At 43.0% G+C, this 21,883-nt stretch overlaps 1 protein-coding gene across 4 annotated transcripts in view; it reads right to left on the minus strand.

Moving 5' to 3' along the window:
• The window catches only part of LOC142578117 (uncharacterized), an 80,596-nt gene that overhangs the window by 11,397 nt on the left and 47,316 nt on the right, over positions 1 to 21,883 (minus strand). For all 4 annotated transcript variants that reach the window (XM_075687539.1, XM_075687532.1, XM_075687540.1 and 1 more), the window contains one exon: positions 3,526 to 3,634. In XM_075687539.1, the coding sequence (XP_075543654.1) occupies positions 3,526 to 3,634 (109 nt within the window). The remainder of the gene's footprint in view (positions 1 to 3,525; positions 3,635 to 21,883) is intronic.

Below are 21,883 nucleotides of genomic sequence, written 5' to 3' on the forward strand. Positions count from 1 at the left end.
TACGGCCATTTGCTGCTAGATGTAATTTATTCAAATTTTCTTTTTTTCCTCGTTCCATAGAACTATGGAATAGCCTGCCCCGCCATATTGTGAATGATGTGTCAATTGATGTTTTTGTTGCGAATGTTGAATCTTTCTTTGAAAATGCTTTCGTAAATGTGTTGTAGTCATAGCCTTCTTGATTATGAGTCACGGATTGTATGATTCTACAGCTCTGCACACTTTTTGATTCTATTATTTATATAAGTTATGTATCTTTTCATTCATGTTCTGGAACACCAAACCTGTTGTACCACTTATTGTACATTCCACTCCTGTCAGAGCTTGAGAAAGGCTCACAGTATTATGAAATAAAAATAATAATAATAATACATAGAAAGAGCTGAAATTTCAAACCGAACGCCGTTTGCCTTTCTCCTCGTGGATGCCGCACTCCCAGCCGGATAGTCGACTTATAGCACACAAGTGCACCTACATACATCACACTGTTGTAACGTCACTTGTTCATGCTTTATGAACCACTTGCGTCTGCCTCAGTATTCGTGTAGCACTGACTTATAACGCTAGTCAGGTGTTCTCGTGCACAGTGCGTAAAATAGTGTTCTGCGCACAAAAAAAAAATCGAGGAAAAAAAAATGAAGGCGAGGCCTATGATGTATGCATCACGCGATCCTCAAGCTCCGGTATAGGAGAATGCAGGGAAGGAATTTCGCTTGCAGAGGCTAGACGGCGCAAGTGGAGAGGGTGTCTCTTGGCAGTGGCCCTCGCCTCCTAAAATCATGGGTTCAGGGTACTGAAATATTTCTATCTCCACTATTAATAAACTAATTAGAAAAATTATTACTGCAGAAGGCTCCCTAGCTGGCACATAACAGCTTCCAGCATATAACTTGCGGGAAGGGGGCGGTCCCTCAGTCCACGCCAGAAGGCCCCAGTCCTGGCCGGCCGCGCCCAAGAGCGCCCAGCCATGCCTCGAAACACTGCCCGCGCTCACAAGATACCTTGTCCTCTACTTCTTCGACTGCTGGCTCCGATGCCGGAGTTCCGATGATGCCAGTGGCTTCTATGATGATGATGGTGGAATTCCCATAAACCATAATTTGCTATGTGGCCTGGTGAGGAGCCCTTTAAATTTTTTACTGTTACAAATCACCAGGTAATCGAAGCTATAAGTGGCAGTAGTATGAATAGCGTCAGTATCCTGTGACGCTCTGTGCCACTACAGTACGTAAGAAACATTTTTGGGCTGGAGAAGGTTCCCCACAGAAAAAAAAATCATAAAAGGATTGCATGTTAATGAATGTGGCACTAACAAATGCTTTGCACCAGCAGATAAGTAGAATATGTAAGGTCATTGCAACTTTATATGCTGTCTGTATACACAATGCATAAAAAAAATGTCACTACCAGCATTGTTGCTGCTGTACACCTGCCCAGTGATCCGGTATTGCATAAACTGTGATAAGGATTACGGTTACGAACAACGTAAAACTTCACAGCGGTATTTGCGCCACTGTGCAGAGGCTTCTTATTGACATTCTTGTAATCAGATGGCGACCCACCAGCTGGTCGGCAAGCAGAGCAGTGACTCCCATCAATTACAAAAGTGACAAGCAAGAACCACTGACCGCATAGCATATAAAGAGCTTTCATGTTAAGCAGCTAAAGCAATTCCAATAAAATGTTTCAGAACAAAAATATTACACTTTGAGCAAGAAAGACAAAAATTCTGAGATACTAACAGACATTTCATCCAAATGAAACAAGGTTGGTCGGAGTTAAGAAATTTTCAAGCAAACATTTTTGTGCATACGCATTTGCTGTTACATTACAGTAGAACCCCGCTGTTACGTTCCTCACTGCTGCGTTTTCCCGGCTGCTACGTCGTTTTCATCCGGTCCCGGCATAGCTTCCATAGGATCCAATGTATAAGGAACCCCGCTGTTACGTCGTAGCTGTGAAAACGTTCCCGCATGATACGTCGCAACTTAGCCCCCCGAACCCGCCTGGGCTAAAGTAGGCAACGCGCTCCAACCGCCATTTTGGCTTTTGACGAGTTTTGGCCGGGCTTGGCTATGGAACTGGCTGCAAGAAGCCGCCATCGAATTGGCGTGCGGCTTCTTGCAGGCAGCTCCATAGCCAAGCCCGGCCAAAACTCGCCAAAAGCCAAAATGGCGGTCACATACGACGACTACGTCGCCGTGGATGTTGTTGTCGGGACGTCAGAGTGTCAGAGCATCGCCGAGATCGATGGGATCTCGGTCGCGAGTGAAGTCGCAGACTGCGATGCACGAGCCGCATGATGCCGGGGAGTTGCCAAATCGTAGCTTTCGAAAAGCCGTTGCGGCTCTGGACCTCCTCCGCAGGTACGTCGCACCTCACAGCGACGCTGACAGCAATGCGGCCTTCCAGGCTATTGAGAAACGTGTGGTGATTTCTAGCGAGCGAAAGAAACGGCAAGCCACAATTCTGGACTTTTTTTTAGGTCCTAAGCGCACTCTGTGGAAATAAATTGTCTATAGTTGAAGCTGCACTTTTTTTCATTCATTTTCGGAGCTTTCCTCACTGTTGCGTTTTCCCGGCTGTTACGTTTTTTTTTCCCGGTCCGGTGAAAAACGTATGAACGGGGTTCCACTGTATATAGCTCGATAATAAGAACTTTGCAAATGTATCGAAGTATCTTAAGATTCAAATGAAAAGCATCACATCGGACACAATTATTGCAGTAGTATCTTGTATCTGTATCTGAAATACTTGCTGACCAAGTACTTTTTGTATCAGGATACAAAATGATACTTTGCCCAGGGCTGGGCATAGTGTATCTTTGCTCAGCCCTAGGGGTAGCCAATATTCATTGGGAAAATGGAGCTGGGGGGGTCATGTAATGCATAGGGTAGATAACTGGTGGACAATTAGAACTACAGAATGGGTGCCAAGGGGAGGGAAGTCCAGTCGAGGACAGCGGACAATTAGGTGGTGTGACAAAATTAGGAAATTTACAGGCATAACTTCGAATCAGCTAGCAGAAGGCAAGGTTAATTGGAGACCACTGGGAGAGGCCTTTGTCCTGCAGTGGACATATAACATAGGCTGACGGTGATGATTTTTATCTTGCACAACTTCACCCAATAATAAGCTAGATTCCTAACTAACAGTTTGACAGTGTTTACCTTTTCACCGCCACTACAATGTGACAATATATTAAGCTATACTCGTACTTTAAACCTTCAAAAAGCTTGATTGGTGCATTTCTGCTACCACGAGGCTCTCGTGCAGATGCAAAGCTCATGCAAACATATGGACACATTTTTTAACTCAAATTCCATCCCAACAACAAAACAAAGAATGCTTTTAAAAAAAAAAGAGAAATATATCGCATAGTTCACGTAGTTCCCAATCAGGTTAAACCCTCAAATGCAATGCCTCCAACATACGCTGGAATAAGATTTGCTTACACTGATGGCTGCATCGAAACAGATGGACAGCATGCAAAACGAAAACAAAGTAGGCAAAAGGAGGAACTACCTCTATCGGTAGGCTTTGTATTTCTGATGACTTCAACAGCAGCATCCAAGTGCTCCCTGTTCTGTTCAGCAAAATCATCCTTCAGATCGTCAATGTCACCGTGTGTAATCTGCAATGTCAACAAAACAGTAATGTGCATGAACAGTGCTGCCGCTGGTGAGGTACACTCATCCTGTTCGCCAAGGTGCTAGTTTCCGCATTTGCAGAGTTTAACAACTCTAACCTTTCAACTAGGCAGCCTTCAAATGACTGTAAACCCTACACAGATGCCTGCAAAACAGGAATCCCCAGACACGAAGGCTTTCACCTCTATTGTTAGCTTTTTTTCTTACACATGTAGTTTACATCTAAATGAACATGAAGCTTTTATGAGAGATTCTTTAAACTAAAATAATTCTACTACATGCCCTGCACATAAAAAAAATGATACTTGGTGAGTGTGCAATTTAGAAAAACAAAATTTAACGCGATGCTACAGTTGGACTCGAAACACCAGACCTTGCACCAGTGACATTATTGTGACCTCATGACAAAAAGCAAAATTTGCTGACGTCAGGTAGCAATAATGGGATGCTCTGTCTCACTATCTCAATGCAGTGCAGTCAAACACGAAGCCTTGTCGTTTGATCAGGGAAGTGAACATGCGGCTGTGTTGTCTGCTGGCGGGAGCAGATAATGTATGCTTGCGCTAGAAATGTCCCCTAGAGACAGTATTTCTTTGGAGCAGTAATAAATACGTTCTTTTTTTCATGTTTAAAGGACTGCCGAATCCAGGTGATTTGGGGATCCTTTAAACAAGTGAGTGAGATCACTCACTTGCTTTTGAGCTCCGATTGTTTGACCCAGTACAACATCGAACATGAGGCTCTTCAGACAGCATTTAACCAGCTGGACCCAAGACCATTTTCGGAAATGAAGATCCTTGGGCCATGGCCGTATGCGTAGATGGCACAGAAATCCACGAAAGCGTTGTTGAAGTACCTGAAGTCGACAGGTCTCAGCAACTGTCTGTAGACTCGGTGCAAACCTTCAAATATGCGCGAAACTATGCTCTATCTCCTCTCTCTCTCTCTCTCTCTCTCTCTCTCTTCGTCCCTATGCCCATTCCCCCACTGCAGGGTAGCAAATCGGATGTGCATCTGGTTAACCTCTCTGCCTTTTCTCTTCTCTCTCTCTCTTTCTGATTGTTTTAAAGGCCCTTTACCGTCCCTGACATCACTGAATTCGTAAGTGGCCTGAGTGACGTGAATTATTAGTTTGATGCTTTGCAATGACTACTGCAGCTCCCTTGGAAAATAATATTTTGCCAGCATCTCAAGTGAAATGAATAAGCAGCCACTTTCGTGAACAGCAAAGTTCCTGGCATAAAATAAATGCTTTAGATCATCATATTTTTATACTAATAGTATGAATTCAAACCAGTTATACGAGAAATAAAAAGGTGCACATGTCTGGAATGTGACTGAGATGTGAATGGTTGCGCAGAATGGTACAACGATTCATGTTGCAATCATGCCATACCAACTAGTGACAAAGTGGTGAGCTGGGCCAGTTAGTACATGTTAGCAAATTGAAAAAAAATATTGGTAAACATGAAAAACAAGAGAAAGGCTGGAAATATCAACTAAAATTTATTATGGAAGAAAGGCAATTGTACCCTTCAGCAAACCTTCTGGCACATGCACAAATACAATAAAAGAAATTTCGAAGTATACAACATCACTTAATCTTGTCATTGTAAGAAGATTAAGTCGCGTACTTGGGAAGCTGATTACTAAATGTTAATTAGTTTCCCTGGTACAACATCCCTAGCCAAAGTGAATATCCATTACGTGAATAGAAAAAGAAAGGTTATTCCTTTAAATAACGAACCAAGTCCTGCAGATTGGTCAAGAGTGTTTCGATAGTATTGTCACATAGTAGTGACGGTGAATAATACAGTGACAAATCTGTGAATGACGAAACTAAGTTTTCATTTGGCGAACTTGTGCTCACAAAAGCAAGTTACACTCAAAGCAATGCAATAGCGGCGAACACGGTTGGCGATCGTTGAAATCTTATCTGCCAGTCAAGCGCGTCGGCTTTTATACACGAGCCATCGCACATTCCAGAGTAATCGCTGGTGCCTGCATGTCTTACAGAAAGTTCTACACCATTCGCGTCGTGCATACATTCAATCTGATTACACAAGGTTTGGCAACAACAGACAGCGGATAGAACCATCGATAACACGCAGGCGAGTCCTGCGCTGAGCGATAACATTTGTTAAGACAGTGAATACCACTAACACAAAGAAGATAAACGTGTCCCTGTGTCAGTATATACTACAGAATGTCTTGCAAATTCATTGTTCAGAATTCTCAGATTTCTTTCGGGTTTTCCATGACTTTCACAGTAAAAATTCGAGGAACAAAAAAGAAATCAGAAGACAGCAACAATTTTTTCAATAAAATTTTTCTAATGTCCAAAAATTGCACAAGCCAGAAGAAATAACGCTTTGGGGGAAATTTTCAGCTCACACTGGCAGCAGGAAAACTCATACAGTACAGTAGACCAGTAAATTCGGGACTACAGTAAATTCAATCTGGCCAAAGATTCTAGTCGGCGCAAATACATTTCTATGGGAGTAAACTTTCCTTATTTTGACCCTAAAATTCGCCTTCCCCAGATAATTCCAGCTTGGCTGGCCAGCACACACATGCCTTCAAAACCATATGAACACCACTTCGAAGACTATGCGACCAGATAGCATCCAACGAGATCAAGTGAAATTTTTTCAATCGGTGAAGCGCCAATGGTGACGGCACATAGGAAGGAATACAGACAGGAAGCGCCTTGTCCTGTCTGTATTCCTTCCTGTGTGCCGTCACTATTGGCGCTTCATCTATTGAAAGCTATGCACCAACTAGCCCCACATCGTGTTTTAAATCAAGTGAAACCTCCGAGGGCATCTGAAATTTCGGCCACTGTTATGCACAGGCTGTATGGGGCGTGTGATCATGCCATGATGAATTCAAATAATATTGCGCCTGTAAACAAAGACCAGTCATCAAGAAAAAATATCGATTAGAATTATGCAAGAGGGCTTTTCCAAAAAAATGTCAGCAACCAGTGAAAAATTTTTATTTCAAGCCAAACGCACCAGCCATGAAGTTGACCTCTTCCGATTCATATTTTAATCATTTAAAAACTTGTGGCTAACTACTACACTCAATCAGGTGTCTTCCCAAAGTATCTCTGGCAGAAAAAGAATGTTTACTTGCTTGCTGCTAAAATTTCACAATGCAAGATGACATATGGTGCACAAGGAACATTTTTAAATATTACGCCTAATTTCATGAGTATAGAAAAATTTTGTGGGTAATCTTGAAAAATTGCACTCTGATGTGGACCCCCCATTATTGGCCATCATTTATTTTTGCCACATTTAATGCTGAATCAAGGAGTGCAACTTAGGGCAGGTCTGAACATAAGGAACTTTTAGCGTAGTTCACTGTCATATTATTAACTGGTACTGGCATGGCAGTCTTGGACATAAACAATCTAACAAATGTGCTTTGTCATGCAACAAACAATACAGAGGGGGAAATGGTGCAGAACTTGGGAAAATGGCACCTTTGCTATGTGTTCTGCTACAAATGTCACATTGTTGTAGGCCATCTAAAAATATCAATGATAGTTCATTAGACAGCAGGACCCGTAATAACTTATTCAAGAGAGTTCATTGAAAGTATTTTCTCAGGCAAGGAAAAAAAATTTTTCAAAGTTGGGTTACTGCTCCATCCACCAATGTATTTGATCCACAGTGCAGCTTCACATCAATGCACGTCTTAGTCTAGAGACCTATTGGTGTACTGGCAGTGTCTTTTCCTATACGAATGCATTGCAGGAGTGCTGGACATGTGGCTTTCACAGCACTGGCTGCTGCATTTTTCAACTAAGTGCGGTGCACTCGGAGTAGAAGTTTATGCTATACAATGGAGTTTCTTCTAGAGAATGGACCTTTCTAAATAATGCACGTTGGTGAACTAGTTGGTAAAGGACTTCGAAAGCAAACAGGGCAAAAAATGGGACTCAACAGAAAGACAAGACAGAGCACCAACTACCAATTGAAGGCTCATTTCCCACAAGGCGGCCTTTCAAACTTCGAAAAGGTGGGAAAGAGAAAAAACAACGTATAATCAAGAAACAAAACTAAAAACCACGAAATCAGGCTAAAAACGAATACTAAGCAAGCAAATTTTGATGTAAAATGCGTGCCTTAATAGCACAGGTAAGCGTTTTTTCTATCGCTTAAAGGGCAACTTCAGCAATATTTCGATATCCACTGGTCTTAATGAAATTTTGAATATACGTTCTCTTTTTCACTCTTATTATCTGTGCCAAACAATATGGCTGCAAGTCATTTAGTTTTCCTGAAAATGAATTTTAAATATTGGATGCATTCCCGACTCAACTTTTTACTGGCCACCCTGTGTTTGTTACGTCAGAGACTGCACCGCCACTGTTGCTGAAATCGCCGCTGTCTAGTTTGGAAGATGTGTAAAAGCTTCTCGTGTCGTCAGGAGACATGAACAGCTTCGCTTATTTGGCGTTAGCACCTCGTGTACTGCGTGTTTAGCCCACATTATGCGTATCCACATTATAGTAACGTAGGATCTGACATCTACTCATTGTGACGTCACATGAAGCAGCCACCCATTTCAGTTTCAGTAGCTCGTTTATTGGTTATTTAAAATTATTGATGAATTTCTAAGCAAATTGAGCCACCCTACCGGTGATAGGACTGTCAATGCCATTTGAAAATGACAATATCCAAATATGATTTAAAAAATGCCAGAGTTGCCCTGTAACCCAACAGGTGGCACACTGGCACATGGCATCTAGCCGAGCACTTCAGTGAGCACTTTGCTAATGCGGTGCAACCACTGGGAAGCATTGTTCATACTAACATTAATTACCATAATACTGACAGAATTTTTCTCGCACCTACAGATGAAGCAGAAATAGTATGTACATTTCTTTCTCTAAAAAACAGTAAAGCTGTCGATGTCGATGGATTTCAGGTAGAGGCGATTAAGCACGTAATTGACCTCCTTGCTCCTTGTTTAACCTACGTGTTTAATCTAGTCTTTCCGTCTGGCTGTTTCCCAAATCTCATGAAAATCTCAGAAGTTTCTGTTATATTTAAAGGTGGAGATATTAATGACGCTAATAATTACCGACCAATTTCTATAATTCCTGTATTCTCCAAGGGATTAGAGAAGATAATATTCTGCCGCGTAAATAGCTTCTTCAACAAACACAATATACTTTCGGAGTATCAGCACGGTTTTCAACGTGGTAAATCTACACAGACTGCACTGTTAGCTCAAAAAGAACTGATAATTAATAACATCGAAGAAAGAAAGCTTACGCTGGGCATTTTCATTGACTATAGCAAAGCCTTCGATACCCTAAACCATAACATTTTACTCGGGAAATTAAGTGCTTATGGGGTACGTGGTGTAGCTAATTCCCTATTTAGTTCGTATCTGTCTGAAAGAAAACAATGCGTCTCAATTGCTAACTGTTTTTCATCTTCTAAAACCATTTCTTGTGGCGTACCTCAAGGAAGCATTTTAGGACCAATGCTCTTCAATATCTACATAAATGATATTACTAAGATAAACAATGATGCCTCATTCCTGCTCTACGCGGATGACACTAGTATTTTTGTTTCTGGACAAGATCCAACTGAAATTGTTGCGAGAACTCGAAGTGTTTTTTCAGATGTGCTGCAATGGTCTACAGCTAATGGCCTACGAATAAATGCGACAAAAACAAAAGCTGTCTTTTTCAGATCCCGAGGCACTGAAGTCAACGTCAACCAATCATTAACGCTTGAGGGAATACCCGTCGAAATAGTGGAGAAACAAACTTCTGGGCGTGACTTTTTCTGCTCATATGACATGGACGTGTCATACTGAATCACTGACTAAATTGTTATCGCGTGCTGCTGGTGTTCTGTCACGATGTAGGCACTTTCTTCTAGAACATGCTAAACTTCAGATTTATCATGCTCTGTTTTCTTCCCATATAAATTACTGCCTGTTAGTCTGGGGCACCACAACCCTTAGTAACATAAATACAATTCACCTATTGCAGAAAAGAGCACTTCGGTATATTGCAAACGTCCCGCACAATAGTTCTACAGTTACATTGTTTACCCGCTATAAAATATTCAGTGTGAAACGCATGTTCGATTTTCGTTTAATGTATGCTTATTTCTTTTCAAACGAGCAATTCAAAGCTTTTATTAAAGATTTATCGAATATAAGCATGCATTACACTGATTCACGCACCCACAGCACCGACAAGTGGCTTGTTCCTCGTTCCCGCACGACCTATTTTTTGCAGTCTCTTCGATTCACACTGCCGTCCCTACTTAATAAATATGAAGAGAAATACGCCAACTTTTCTACGTTTACAAGAAAAGAAATACGTGAATTTTTTCTAACTCTTGTCTAATGTGTTTTGTACTGCCCGAACATGATCAAGTATGTTTCATTATTCCTTGTAACACGTTTATTTTCGTCATTTTATGATGTGTGTTCACGTGAACATTGAATATTTCAACTATAATGTACAACTGTTCTGGAGTGTACTTATATATTGACATTATTTGTTCCATTGTTCCGTTGTTGTATTTGCACAACCTCTTCTTAATTTTTTTTGAACTGCATATTTTACTTGATTATTATAAATTTGTTTTTGAACGTATGAATCGTAATACCGCTGTCATGTACGTGGGCCTTTAGGTATTTTCAAGTGGTGTTACTACCGCTTTTCGCCTAAGGGACCCCCAACTGTTGTTGGAAATAAAGATTTGATTGATTGATTGATTGATTGATTGATTGATTGATTGATTGATTGATTGATTGATTGATTGATTGATTGATTGATTGACATCATGCTGCAATGAATGGCAAAGGCCTTCAAGATTTCCCTTGCTCGTTGCTGACAATAAGTCCTCAGAATGTGCGCACTTTCATAAGTTGGTTCACACCGACACTCAGCATGTGGATGGCCATACTGGTGCCTGTTTTTGCTCGGAGAGCATTGGCATGCTATGCGTTGGCCATCCATCGCACTAAGTGCGCGCGTGAACCAACTTTTCAAACTGCGCTCATCCTTAGGACTTATTGCCAGCAACGAGCAAGGGAAATCTTCAACACGTTTTCCATTCGTCATAGCGCGGCGTCATGTGTCAGTGTGCCACCAGTTGGGGGAAGCGATAGAGAAATAGCTTACCTGTGTTATTAAGGCCTGCGTTTTACACTGAACTTTGCCTGCTCGGTATTAGTATCACTTTTATTTTCTTAGGTGTAAAAGTGACCTGCTCAGAGTAAACCTTCAGTTGGTAGTGCTGCATTTTGTGCATTTCTGTTTAATCGCGTTCTTAGCATCGATTGCTTTCAAAGACCCTTTTCAGAGGTGTAGCAGAGGTTTACTTCATTGCAGAAAATTTTGTTTATGACACACAGCTGCCCTATAGTAGCCAATGAAGATACGTTACTACAACCAGGTTTTAATAGTGCAGTAAAGTGAGTTAGTGCAGCTGTCATGGCAGCTCTCTGCTTTAGGTCCCTGCTATGTCCTCCATCTATGGCCACTCCATCTACGCCACTCTAATGGTCCGTCGGGTTTGTAAATCTTTAAACTCACTTTGATGACTCCGAAAACTGCTCGTTGCACAATAACTTGATCTTTTAAGGCATTAATGATACTTACCCTACTAAATCTTTTGCTCGCTCAGAGGAACTGGTCATTCGACATTGTTCTGACCACTTGAATTTCATTCTCAATGCAAAAGAAACCGAGGGAGTGCATTGCCTCAGATGATACAGTTCTGGTCGCAACTGGCCCATCATCGTTAAGCTTTCCTTCTTCAAAACAAAAGAAGCGACCTTGACACATAGCCACAAGCTTAAAGGTTCTACCTACAGCATAAATGAGTATTTTTTCTAAACAAGTGCAGAATGCATGTAAGCATCTCATTCCTTTTGCAAGAAGCAAATCTGTTCCTTTTTCTATTTGTTTTAAAGCACTGTTCATCGTGTACCTACACGTTATGTTTTTGATGAATATTTGCAATACATGAAGGCATTACCAATAACTACGATGCCCTTGGCAACCATCCCGCCATGCTGCACTAGCCCCTGAACCCACTTTTTCAATCTCTGTTGTTTTTACTAACATAAGCAGCTTTCTTCCGAAGTGTGAGCAGGTATCAAACCTTGTACATATCTTCATCTGGCAATGACTTGCTTATACTAACCGAGACATGGCTTATGAGTGACATCGCTGACAGTGAAGAGCAATCTGCCAAACTCTGATGTTTTTCGTAAAGATAGGCAGGGTACCAGGGTTAGTGGCTTACTGCAGTGAAAAAGCAGCTAAGGTGCTCCGCGATTCCGGTGGCTACCAACCTCGAAATTCTATGGATTATCTGCCGCGCTGAACCGCAGCTACTTATACTCAGCGTCTGCTATTGTCCTCCAAACAGTAATACTTATTTTCCTCCCGATCTTAACAACACATTGAAACAATTAACAAAAACATTTCGGAATGCATGCATTTTCCTTTATGGCGACTTCAAGTGCCCATGCGGCAGCTCAATTGGTAGAGCATCGCACGTGTAATGCGAAGATGTGGGTCATTATCCACCTGCGGCAAGTTGTTTTTTATCCACTTTCATCTCCATTAATTTATAATCCTTATTTATTTATTTATTTACAAATACTGCTGTCTCAGGGAAGACATAGCAGGAGTGGGTACATACATTAGTAAAAACAAATAACATGGGCAGCATAGAAATAGATAACACAAAAGTATTAAAAACAGATCAACAGGTCAAATTGTTAGGCAACTGAACAACGAACTCTTCAATTGGCAATGCGCGATGCGCGAAGTGAGTCGTCCAATCGATTCCAAATTTCAACAGTTAGCGGGAAAAAAGAAAACTTAAAGCAGTCTGTATGTGGTTTGAAAGGAACAATGTTTAATGGGTGGTGCCGTCGGGTTGCACATGCGCTTGAGGGCACAAATGAGAAGGGTGCCTGAATGCTAGATGACGTGTGAACGATCTTGTGCAGCATGATGATACGTTCACGTGTGCGCCTATGTTCTAACGTTTGCAAAGATAAAGTGTGCATATGTGAAGAAGGTGAAAAGTTACGATCGTATCGGCCGAAGATGAATCGTATTGCTTTTTTTTTTCAACTGATTCTAAACGTTCAATGTCGCGCGCGTGATGAGGGGACCGAACAGTTGAGGCGTACTCCAGGATCGGTCGAACTAGTGATTTGTAAGCAGTTAATTTACATTCCTTTGTGGCATTTTTTAAGGTTCGATTGAGATAGCCAAGTTTGCGAAGTGCTTTCCCAGGAATGTTATGAGCATTCCATTTTAAGTTATATGAAAAAATAACACCCAGGTATCTAAACTCGCTGACATGGATCAAGTAGTTACCGTTATTACTGTAAGAGAAATGCAGCAGATTCTTTTTGTTACCGAAGGCCATTGCAACTGTTTTAGTGAAATTAATTTTCATTTGCCATGCGTTACTCCATTCACAGAACAGTGAAAACACTTTGTTTACTTCCTGTTGATCATGGGCATTATCAATGTTATGATAAAGCACGCAATTATCGGCATATAGGCGTAACTTCACTGCAATGTCATTAATAACATTTGCTACATCATTAATAAAAATTATAAATAATAGAGGCCCAAGCACCGATCCTTGGGGCACACCTGAAGTTACAGTGGCTGACAATGACTGTGCACAGTTGAAAGTGACGAAGTGGGATCTTAAGTATAAGTAGTCGGTTATCCAGTTGAGTAACTTATTGCCGTTAAGTATGATACGCAGTTTACGAAGAAGCTTTTTATGGCAGACCATGTCAAATGCTTTGGAATAATCTATAAATACTGCATCGATTTGATTGCGGTTATTTAATGCGGAAGCTATGTCGTGAGTAAATTCAATGAGCTGAGTGACAGTGGAAAAACCAGATCGAAAACCATGCTGACAGCGTGACAGTAGAATCATCATCATCATCATCATCATCAGCCTAGTTACGCCCACTGCAGGGCAAAGGCCTCTCCCATACTTCTCCAACTACCCCGGTCATGTACTAATTGTGGCCATGTTGTCCCTGCAAACGTCTTAATGTCATCCGCCCACCTAACTTTCTGCCGCCCCCTGCTACGCATCCCTTCCCTTGGAATCCAGTCCGTAACCCTTAGTGACCATCGGTTATCTTCCCTCCTCATTACATGTCCGGCCCATGCCCATTTCTTTTTCTTGATTTCAACTAAGATGTCGTTTACCCGCGTTTGTTGCCTCACCCAATCTGCTCTTTTCTTATCCCTTAATGTCACCCCCATCATTTTTCTTTCCATAGCTCGTTGCGTCGTCCTCAATTTCAGCAGAACCCTTTTCGTAAGTCTCCAGGTTTCTGCCCCATATGTGAGTACTGGTAACACACAGCTGTTATACACTTTCCTTTTGAGGGATAGTGGCATCCTGCTGTTCATGATTTGAGAATGCCTGCCAAACGCACCCCAGCCCATTCTTATTCTTCTGGTTATTTCAGTCTCATGATCCGGATCCGTGGTCACTACCTGCCCTAAGTACATGTAGTCCCTTACCCCTTCCAGTGCTTCGCTACCTATCGTAAACTGCTGTTCTCTTCCGAGCCTGTTAAACATTACTTTAGTTTTCTGCAGATTAATTTTCAGACCCACCCTTCTGCTTTGCCTCTCCAGGTCAGTGAGCATGCATTGCAATTGGTCTCCTGAGTTACTAAGCAAGGCAATATCATCAGCGAATCGCAAGTTGCTAAGGTATTCTCCATCAACTTTTATCCCCAATTCTTCCCACTCCAGGCCTCTGAATACCTCCTGTAAACATGCTGTGAATAGCATTGGAGATATCGTATCTCCCTGTCTGACGCCTTTCTTTATAGGGATTTTGTTGCTTTCTTTGTGGAGGACTACGGTGGCTGTGGAGCCGCTATAGATATCTTCCAGTATCTTTACATATGGCTCATCTACACCCTGATTCCGTAATGCCTCCATGACTGCTGAGGTTTCGACTGAATCAAACGCTTTCTCGTAATCAATGAAAGCTATATATAACGGTTGGTTATATTCTGCACATTTCTCTATCACTTGATTGATAGTGTGAATATGGTCTATTGTTGAGTAGCCTTTACGGAATCCTGCCTGGTCCTTTGGTTGACAGAAGTCTAAGGTGTTCCTGATTCTATTTGCGATTACCTTAGTAAATACCTTGTAGGCAACGGACAGTAAGCTGATCGGTCTATAATTTTTCAAGTCTTTGGCGTCCCCTTTCTTATGGATTAGGATTATGTTAGCGTTCTTCCAAGATTCCGGTACGCTCGAGGTTATGAGGCATTGCGTATACAGGGTGGCCAGTTTCTCTAGAACAATCTGACCACCATCCTTCAACAAATCTGCTGTTACCTGATCCTCCCCAGCTGCCTTCCCCCTTTGCATAGCTCCTAAGGCTTTCTTTACTTCTTCTGGCGTTACCTGTGGGATTTCAAATTCCTCTAGGCTATTCTCTCTTCCACTATCGTCGTGGGTGCCACTGGTACTATATAAATCTCTATAGAACTCCTCAGCCACTTGAACTATCTCATCCATATTAGTAACGATATTGCCGGCTTTGTCTCTTAACGCACACATCTGATTCTTGCCTATTCCTAGTTTCTTCTTCACTGTTTTTAGGCTTCCTCCGTTCCTGAGAGCCTGTTCAATTCTATCCATATTATAGTTCCTGATGTCCGCTGTCTTACGCTTGTTGATTAACTTAGAAAGTTCTGCCAGTTCTATTCTAGCTGTAGGGTTAGAGGCTTTCATACATTGGCGTTTCTTGATCAGATCTTTCGTCTCCTGCGATAGCTTACTGGTTTCCTGTCTAACGGAGTTACCACCGACTTCCATTGCGCACTCCTTAATGGTTCCCATGAGATAGTCGTTCATTGCTTCAACACTAAGATCCTCTTCCTGAGTTAAAGCCGAATACCTGTTCTGTAGCTTGATCCGGAATTCCTCTAGTTTCCCTCTTACCGCTAACTCATTGATTGGCTTCTTGTGTACCAGTTTCTTCCGTTCCCTCCTCAAGTCTAGGCTAATTCGAGTTCTTACCATCCTATGGTCACTGCAGCGTACCTTGCCGAGTACGTCTACATCTTGTATGATGCCAGGGTTCGCGCAGAGTATGAAGTCGATTTCATTTCTAGTCTCACCATTCGGGCTCCTCCACGTCCACTTTCGACTAACCCGCTTGCGGAAAAAGGTGTTCATTATCCGCATATTATTCTGTTCTGCAAACTCTACTAATAATTCTCCTCTGCTATTCCTAGAGCCTATGCCATATTCCCCCACTGACTTGTCTCCAGCCTGCTTCTTGCCTACCCTGGCATTGAAGTCGCCCATCAGTATAGTGTATTTTGTTTTGACTTTACCCATCGCCGATTCCACGTCTTCATAAAAGCTTTCGACTTCCTGGTCATCATGACTGCATGTAGGGGCATAGACTTGTACCACCTTCAATTTGTACCTCTTATTAAGTTTCACAACAAGACCTGCCACCCTCTCGTTAATGCTATAGAATTCCTGTATGTTCCCAGCTATTTCCTTATTAATCAGGAATCCGACTCCTAGTTCTCGTCTCTCTGCTAAGCCCCGGTAACACAGTACATGCCCGCTTTTTAGCACTGTATATGCTTCTTTTGTCCTCCTAACCTCACTGAGCCCTATTATATCCCATTTACTACCCTCTAATTCCTCCAATAACACTGCTAGACTCGCCTCACTAGATAGCGTTCTAACATTAAACGTTGCCAGGTTCAGATTCCAATGGCGGCCTGTCCGGAGCCAGGTATTCTTAGCACCCTCTGCAGCGTTACAGATCTGACCGCCGCCGTGGTCAGTTGCTTCGCGGCTGCTGGGGACTGAGGGCCGGGGTTTGATTGTTGTATTCATATAGGAGGTTGTGGCCAAGTACTGCACCAGGGTGGCCAATCCTGCTCTGGTGAGAGAGTGCGTTACCGGTTCTGGTCACCGGGATCAGGCCGCACTCCAGGCCTGTTTGTGCAATTTTCTCAACACACGGTTTTTTTTTTTGTATTTCCCGGTGGAGAATTGCGCGGCACCGGGATTTGAATCACGGTCCTCTTGCACTGGAGACGGATACTCTACCGTCCCCGCAGGAGTTAAATTAAAAATTGAATTATGGTGTTTTGCGTGACAAAACCACTTTCTGATTATGCACGCCGTAGTGGAGGACTCCGAAAATTTCGACCACCTGGGGTTCTTTAACGTGCACCTAATTCTAAGTGCACGGGTGTTTTCGCATTTTGCCCCCATCGAAATGCGGCCGCCGTGGCCGGGGTCCGATCCTGCGACCTCGTGCTCAGCAGTCTAACACCATAACCACTGAGCAACCACGGCGGGTCCCGCAGGAGTTGTACGCCTCATTTAACCTACAGTGGTGCCCTATTTGATCAGTCAAGGTGGACCAATCTGAGCTCGGTTATACCGCATGGATGGCACTCGGCTAGAGAACCTGGTATTTATGACCTGCACATGTGTGGCCACACATAATTGAGGATATATAATTTTTTTTTTTAGGAGGGTTTCCGTACAGTGATAAAAGGAAGGAAAATACATTAAAAGAAAAAGAAAAAAAAGGAAGAAAAAAGGAACATAACATGTGATTTGAACTCGTGATCCTTCAATGTTGCCCGGAAAGGTAGCTCAGTCGGTTGGTTCGTCAAGCCAACGGTTACTTTCAAGCGCCAAAGCTCCTGCTCCGAGCCTCATACTTATGTGGAAAGGGACTGATGTTGTCCGCGGCAGTCGATTTCCGCTGTATCAGCAATGCTTTCCGCTGTATCAGCAATTTCAATGTCATGGCCGATCATGTAAGCAAAAGTAGCTGTTTACTATTTACAATATCCAGAATTGATCAAACGTGAAGTTGTCACCGGCATTCTGAGTGGTTGGAAGGCATAATTTCTTTGAAAAATGGCCGCCAGAGGAGCAGCGTGAACTCGAGCGGCTTTATACACTAGGAAAACTGCCTTAAAATATTTAGACTTGAGGGGAAGCTTCGTTAACAAACTATAACACGGCAATCAGCACTCGTATACGACGAGAGAAATTATTGAGACGTGGGAAATTCCCTTGAAATAAATCTGGTTTGCGAGACAAATGCTTGTATGTATTGAATCTCTTAAAAGATGAGGGGGGAAATATGCGCTCACCGAGAGGGCATCTTCTGCACGAGACCACCGCGAGGCACCTTACTGAGATGTAGAGAGCTTCGCGGCCAGAACGAAATCTCCCCTCTCCGTCGGCCCAGGGTGGAAAACGCGCTTTCCGATCGCTCAAGGTTGCGCGGATATTGTGTAGCTCTAGCGTCTAGGAAAAAGCTTAAACAGGTGCGGGGGCGCCACGCATAGCGTGGGAAGCTAGCCGCCGGAATAGCTATCTCAAGTACTGCTGCTGGCGAGGGCGAAATACCTTCGTGTAATTATAATAACCCTAATAGGACTTCTTTCAAAGAAAAAACAAAGAGAAGAAAAAGAAAAGGGAACGGCTCAGAAGGCTATACTACGAGAGCTGTGACTGATACTTTTCTATATATATGTATTCATCTCATCTATGGGATCGCATGCGCGCGCTGTTGGTTTTAAAGCGCAACCGTGGTAGGGAAACGGAAGGCGATATAAGCATGCGTGTCCATGATACGCACACGACAAACTGCCTTACAATATTTAGAATTGATATATATATACACACACAAAAGCCAATATAGGCTGCTCGACACTATCTCGCGCGTTTTTATAGCGAAGTACATCAGAACCGACTCGTCGTTCCACAACAACCATTTCCTGAGTGATCGCCAGATATATGCCGAATAACTTCCTGTCATTCAATAAGAATGTCTCTCTTTCATGCAGCCTACCAATTCGCGCTGTTTCGGTTTAGACAAAACAATTTATCATTCGAGGCGCACTTGCCAAGTTTTCCTCCAGTTAAAACTGCCTGCGATGCCTATAGTGCAGCTCTTATCTCGCTCAACATACACAGTTCTATATATATATATAGTAGAATATGACAAGTTAAATACTGAACAATGTGCTTGTGAATAATGTGCTCAAGAAGCTTGCAGCAAATGGAAATTAGGGAGATGGGTCGGTAATTACGAATTTGTTGTTTATCGCCAGATTTAAACACAGGGATCACATCGGCAATTTTCCAAGCCTGGGCAACGGAGGATGTGTCCAGTGATTTCTTTAATTCCTTTAGTAAGTATAAGTAATTTCCCCTATGTTGTCCTTGATGTCAGTGTTTGTTGGCTTCTTATGATATCGTAAAAACCCACGCATAATACAAGGTTTTCTTCCGATTATTAGCGTCCCAAATTTTCACCTCGTACTATGTGCGGATCCGAACAAGCATTTCAGTCAAATTTGGGCTAGAAGTTTCGGTTTCGTTATTGCTGCGTGTCCATGGCTTGACTTCGTTATTGCTGCGTGGCTACAGCTTGGTTTCCTTACTGCTACATGGCTATGGCTCGGTTTCGTTATTGCTGCGTGACTACAGCATCGTTTCTTATTGTTGAGTGCGCACCTTGGAAGCACATGTACAAACCACACTTCGCGAAGTGCATCTTTGTTATTCTGCATTGAAGGACATTGATAAAGTCCTTATTACTACTGCCTTACTAAAGGGCAGCCAGCAGGCTGTGAAATTGAATTGTCTCCTACTACGAGATCTTGTATATACTCATAACGCCGTCACTTCAGCGCAGTTTCTTCAAGCGCAAGAAATATATATATGGTTCGGAAAGCTGGTCAGGCCCCAGCCCCTCCCGGAAAAATGAGAACTCTCCGCCTATGGATGCCACAGCGGAGGACTCTGGATTACTTTTGATTGACACTTCAACAGATGGAACCCCCACACTTATGTGGATAAGAATCCTTTCCTAAGCCACGCATCAGAGCATGCAGAGGGATATTTTTATTTGCAGCTTACAAATCATTTAACTGCTGTCGCACAAGAGCATTCTTCAATCAAGTGCACTTGAGAGTTCAAGATAAAGGGTTCAGAACACACACTTGCCACTTGTGCTGTGTCCAGCATAGCTTCTAGAAGCACTAAGTGTAGCTTTCCCACACAACTATGGTTTCTTGCAGATGCAAGATAATGAACCCCTGTGGAACAGAGGGATATTAGGAACAGAGGGAACAGAGAGAGTTGCAGGATATGTTCCCTACAGGGAACATATCCTGTAACTAAGTATGGTTAGCTTAGGTTATGTAACTATGGTTAAGTAACTTATGTAGAATTCCAATGGCGGAGTCGGAGCAGCCGACGGACTCCGCGAGCGAGCACTCGACTCTGGCGTAGAGCAACGCCTCCAAATCCGCGAGTGGAACACAACCTGCGCCGCCGGAGCAAGGCGGAAGCGGAACTTCTATCTCCGAGTTACCCAGGATGCCTTGCATGTTGTCATTTCCTTCCGCTGTTTGCTCCCAGCACCGCCGCACCGGTCACTTGTCTCTTCAGCGCCGTTCAGCTGTTGTTTCTTTAAATGTGCGGAATGGATATCTCGCCAAGCGTGCAGCAGCTTTTGCTTCGTCGCGAGTCGTGACCGGTGGTGCCTCCCAGCAGACAAACGTGGTAAAGGAAATACGTCACGCAGAGTTCCAGTCCACTTCGCCGATTTTGGCGGAGCATCTTTTTCTGCTCCACGGAGTGACTCCCGCTCTGAATCCCCTCTGACTCTCTCATTGGAACACCTTACTCCCGCCCTCACTGCGTCATTGGAACAAACCTGCTCCGAAATGAGCAGAAAAACTTGCTCCGACTCCGCCATTGGAATTCAACATTACTCCGCTACCTTGTCAGCAGTTCGAGAACTACAGTATTGATTTCTATGACGCTAATTACCATTTTCTGCTTGGTGGAGATTTTTAAGCTACATCCAAAATTTATGTGTTGCCATGGAAAGACATGAAAACCACGTGCTATGAAGACCAACAAGAAGAATATGAAACAAACGTTTTCTGCAAAAACTGAGATGTGCACTTGTGATTTATGACACTGAAGTACTGCTTCGCCCGTTAGTGCATCAACCATCAGGATTTGCTTGATATTAAATAGCTCAAAAACTGTTTGAGCTGCAACTTCAGTTCTTTTAGAGCTTTGCATTGACCAAATGGTTACTTTTCTTTCTTCTTTTGAGTATGGGCACATCTGTTTCTTGCTCGGACAAAAGCCTTGGAAAACTGTTGTTTCATGAAATAAATAGCCAAACCTCAATATAATGAACCTCAATTTAACAAAATTCGCAATGTAACAAACTGTGGTCATGTCCCAATCGTAGTTGCATGAAAACCGTGTATTTATTTTTTGCTATCGAAAAAGTAACTTTGTGACAGTTTCAATTTAACAATGTTTTTGACCTTTTCAATCATGTACTAGGAGCCTGCATGGCTAGTAAACAGAGCAAAACACTATGACAGCCGAGGGAAAAGTTAATTCAAGCGTCCTTCTACATGAAAAGTTTGAGCAGCAGAACTGCTGTCAAAGCGTGCGCGCCGAGACACAGTGGTAAGCAGGAAACACTGCTGCTCCATTTGCCACGTTGGTAAACAAGTCGGAGAAACACGAGAGCTGACGATTCCTTTTGTGCAAAAGGGACGGGGAGGGAGTGAACAAGCGATAACGTGTTCAAACATCCGCTGGAGGGGGGGGGAGGGATGGCCAGGAACGCGTGCCTATCTGCCTTCTCCTCCTCGGGCTTGTCCGTGCACGGGCAATAAGCCGTATCGATCTTGGAGGTAATCTCCCCGCGGCAAGCCAAAATGGATGGTGCCTTCACGCACATTTTGTTGTTTCCGCGCATCCCTAGTGCTGGCGGTCGCGTAATCTCATTTCCGAGAAGTGGTACGAAGTGCTCACTCGTGTTGTAACTGCGAGTTTGTGGTCATCGAGTGCGATCTGTTAATGTTGGCTGAGCCCATATGACACTGATAAAACTACAAACCTTACTTCGTGTAGTCTCTTTGCTATCGCCATCAATGCTCCATCTTACTGGCGATTTATAGCGATTCGGGGGGGGGGGGGGGTGAGGGAGGCTCAGGACTAATATCCGCAACTTTTTACACTTGTTTTTATTATGTGGGCATCGCCTGCGGGCATTAATCGCGGTCAGCTATGGAGTCCAAGATTTACAACACTGTGCAACGCAACACATGCAGATCTC

This window comes from Dermacentor variabilis, chromosome 1 (assembly GCF_050947875.1).
Source record: "Dermacentor variabilis isolate Ectoservices chromosome 1, ASM5094787v1, whole genome shotgun sequence".
In the NCBI taxonomy this organism is placed as follows: Eukaryota; Metazoa; Arthropoda; class Arachnida; order Ixodida; family Ixodidae; genus Dermacentor; species Dermacentor variabilis.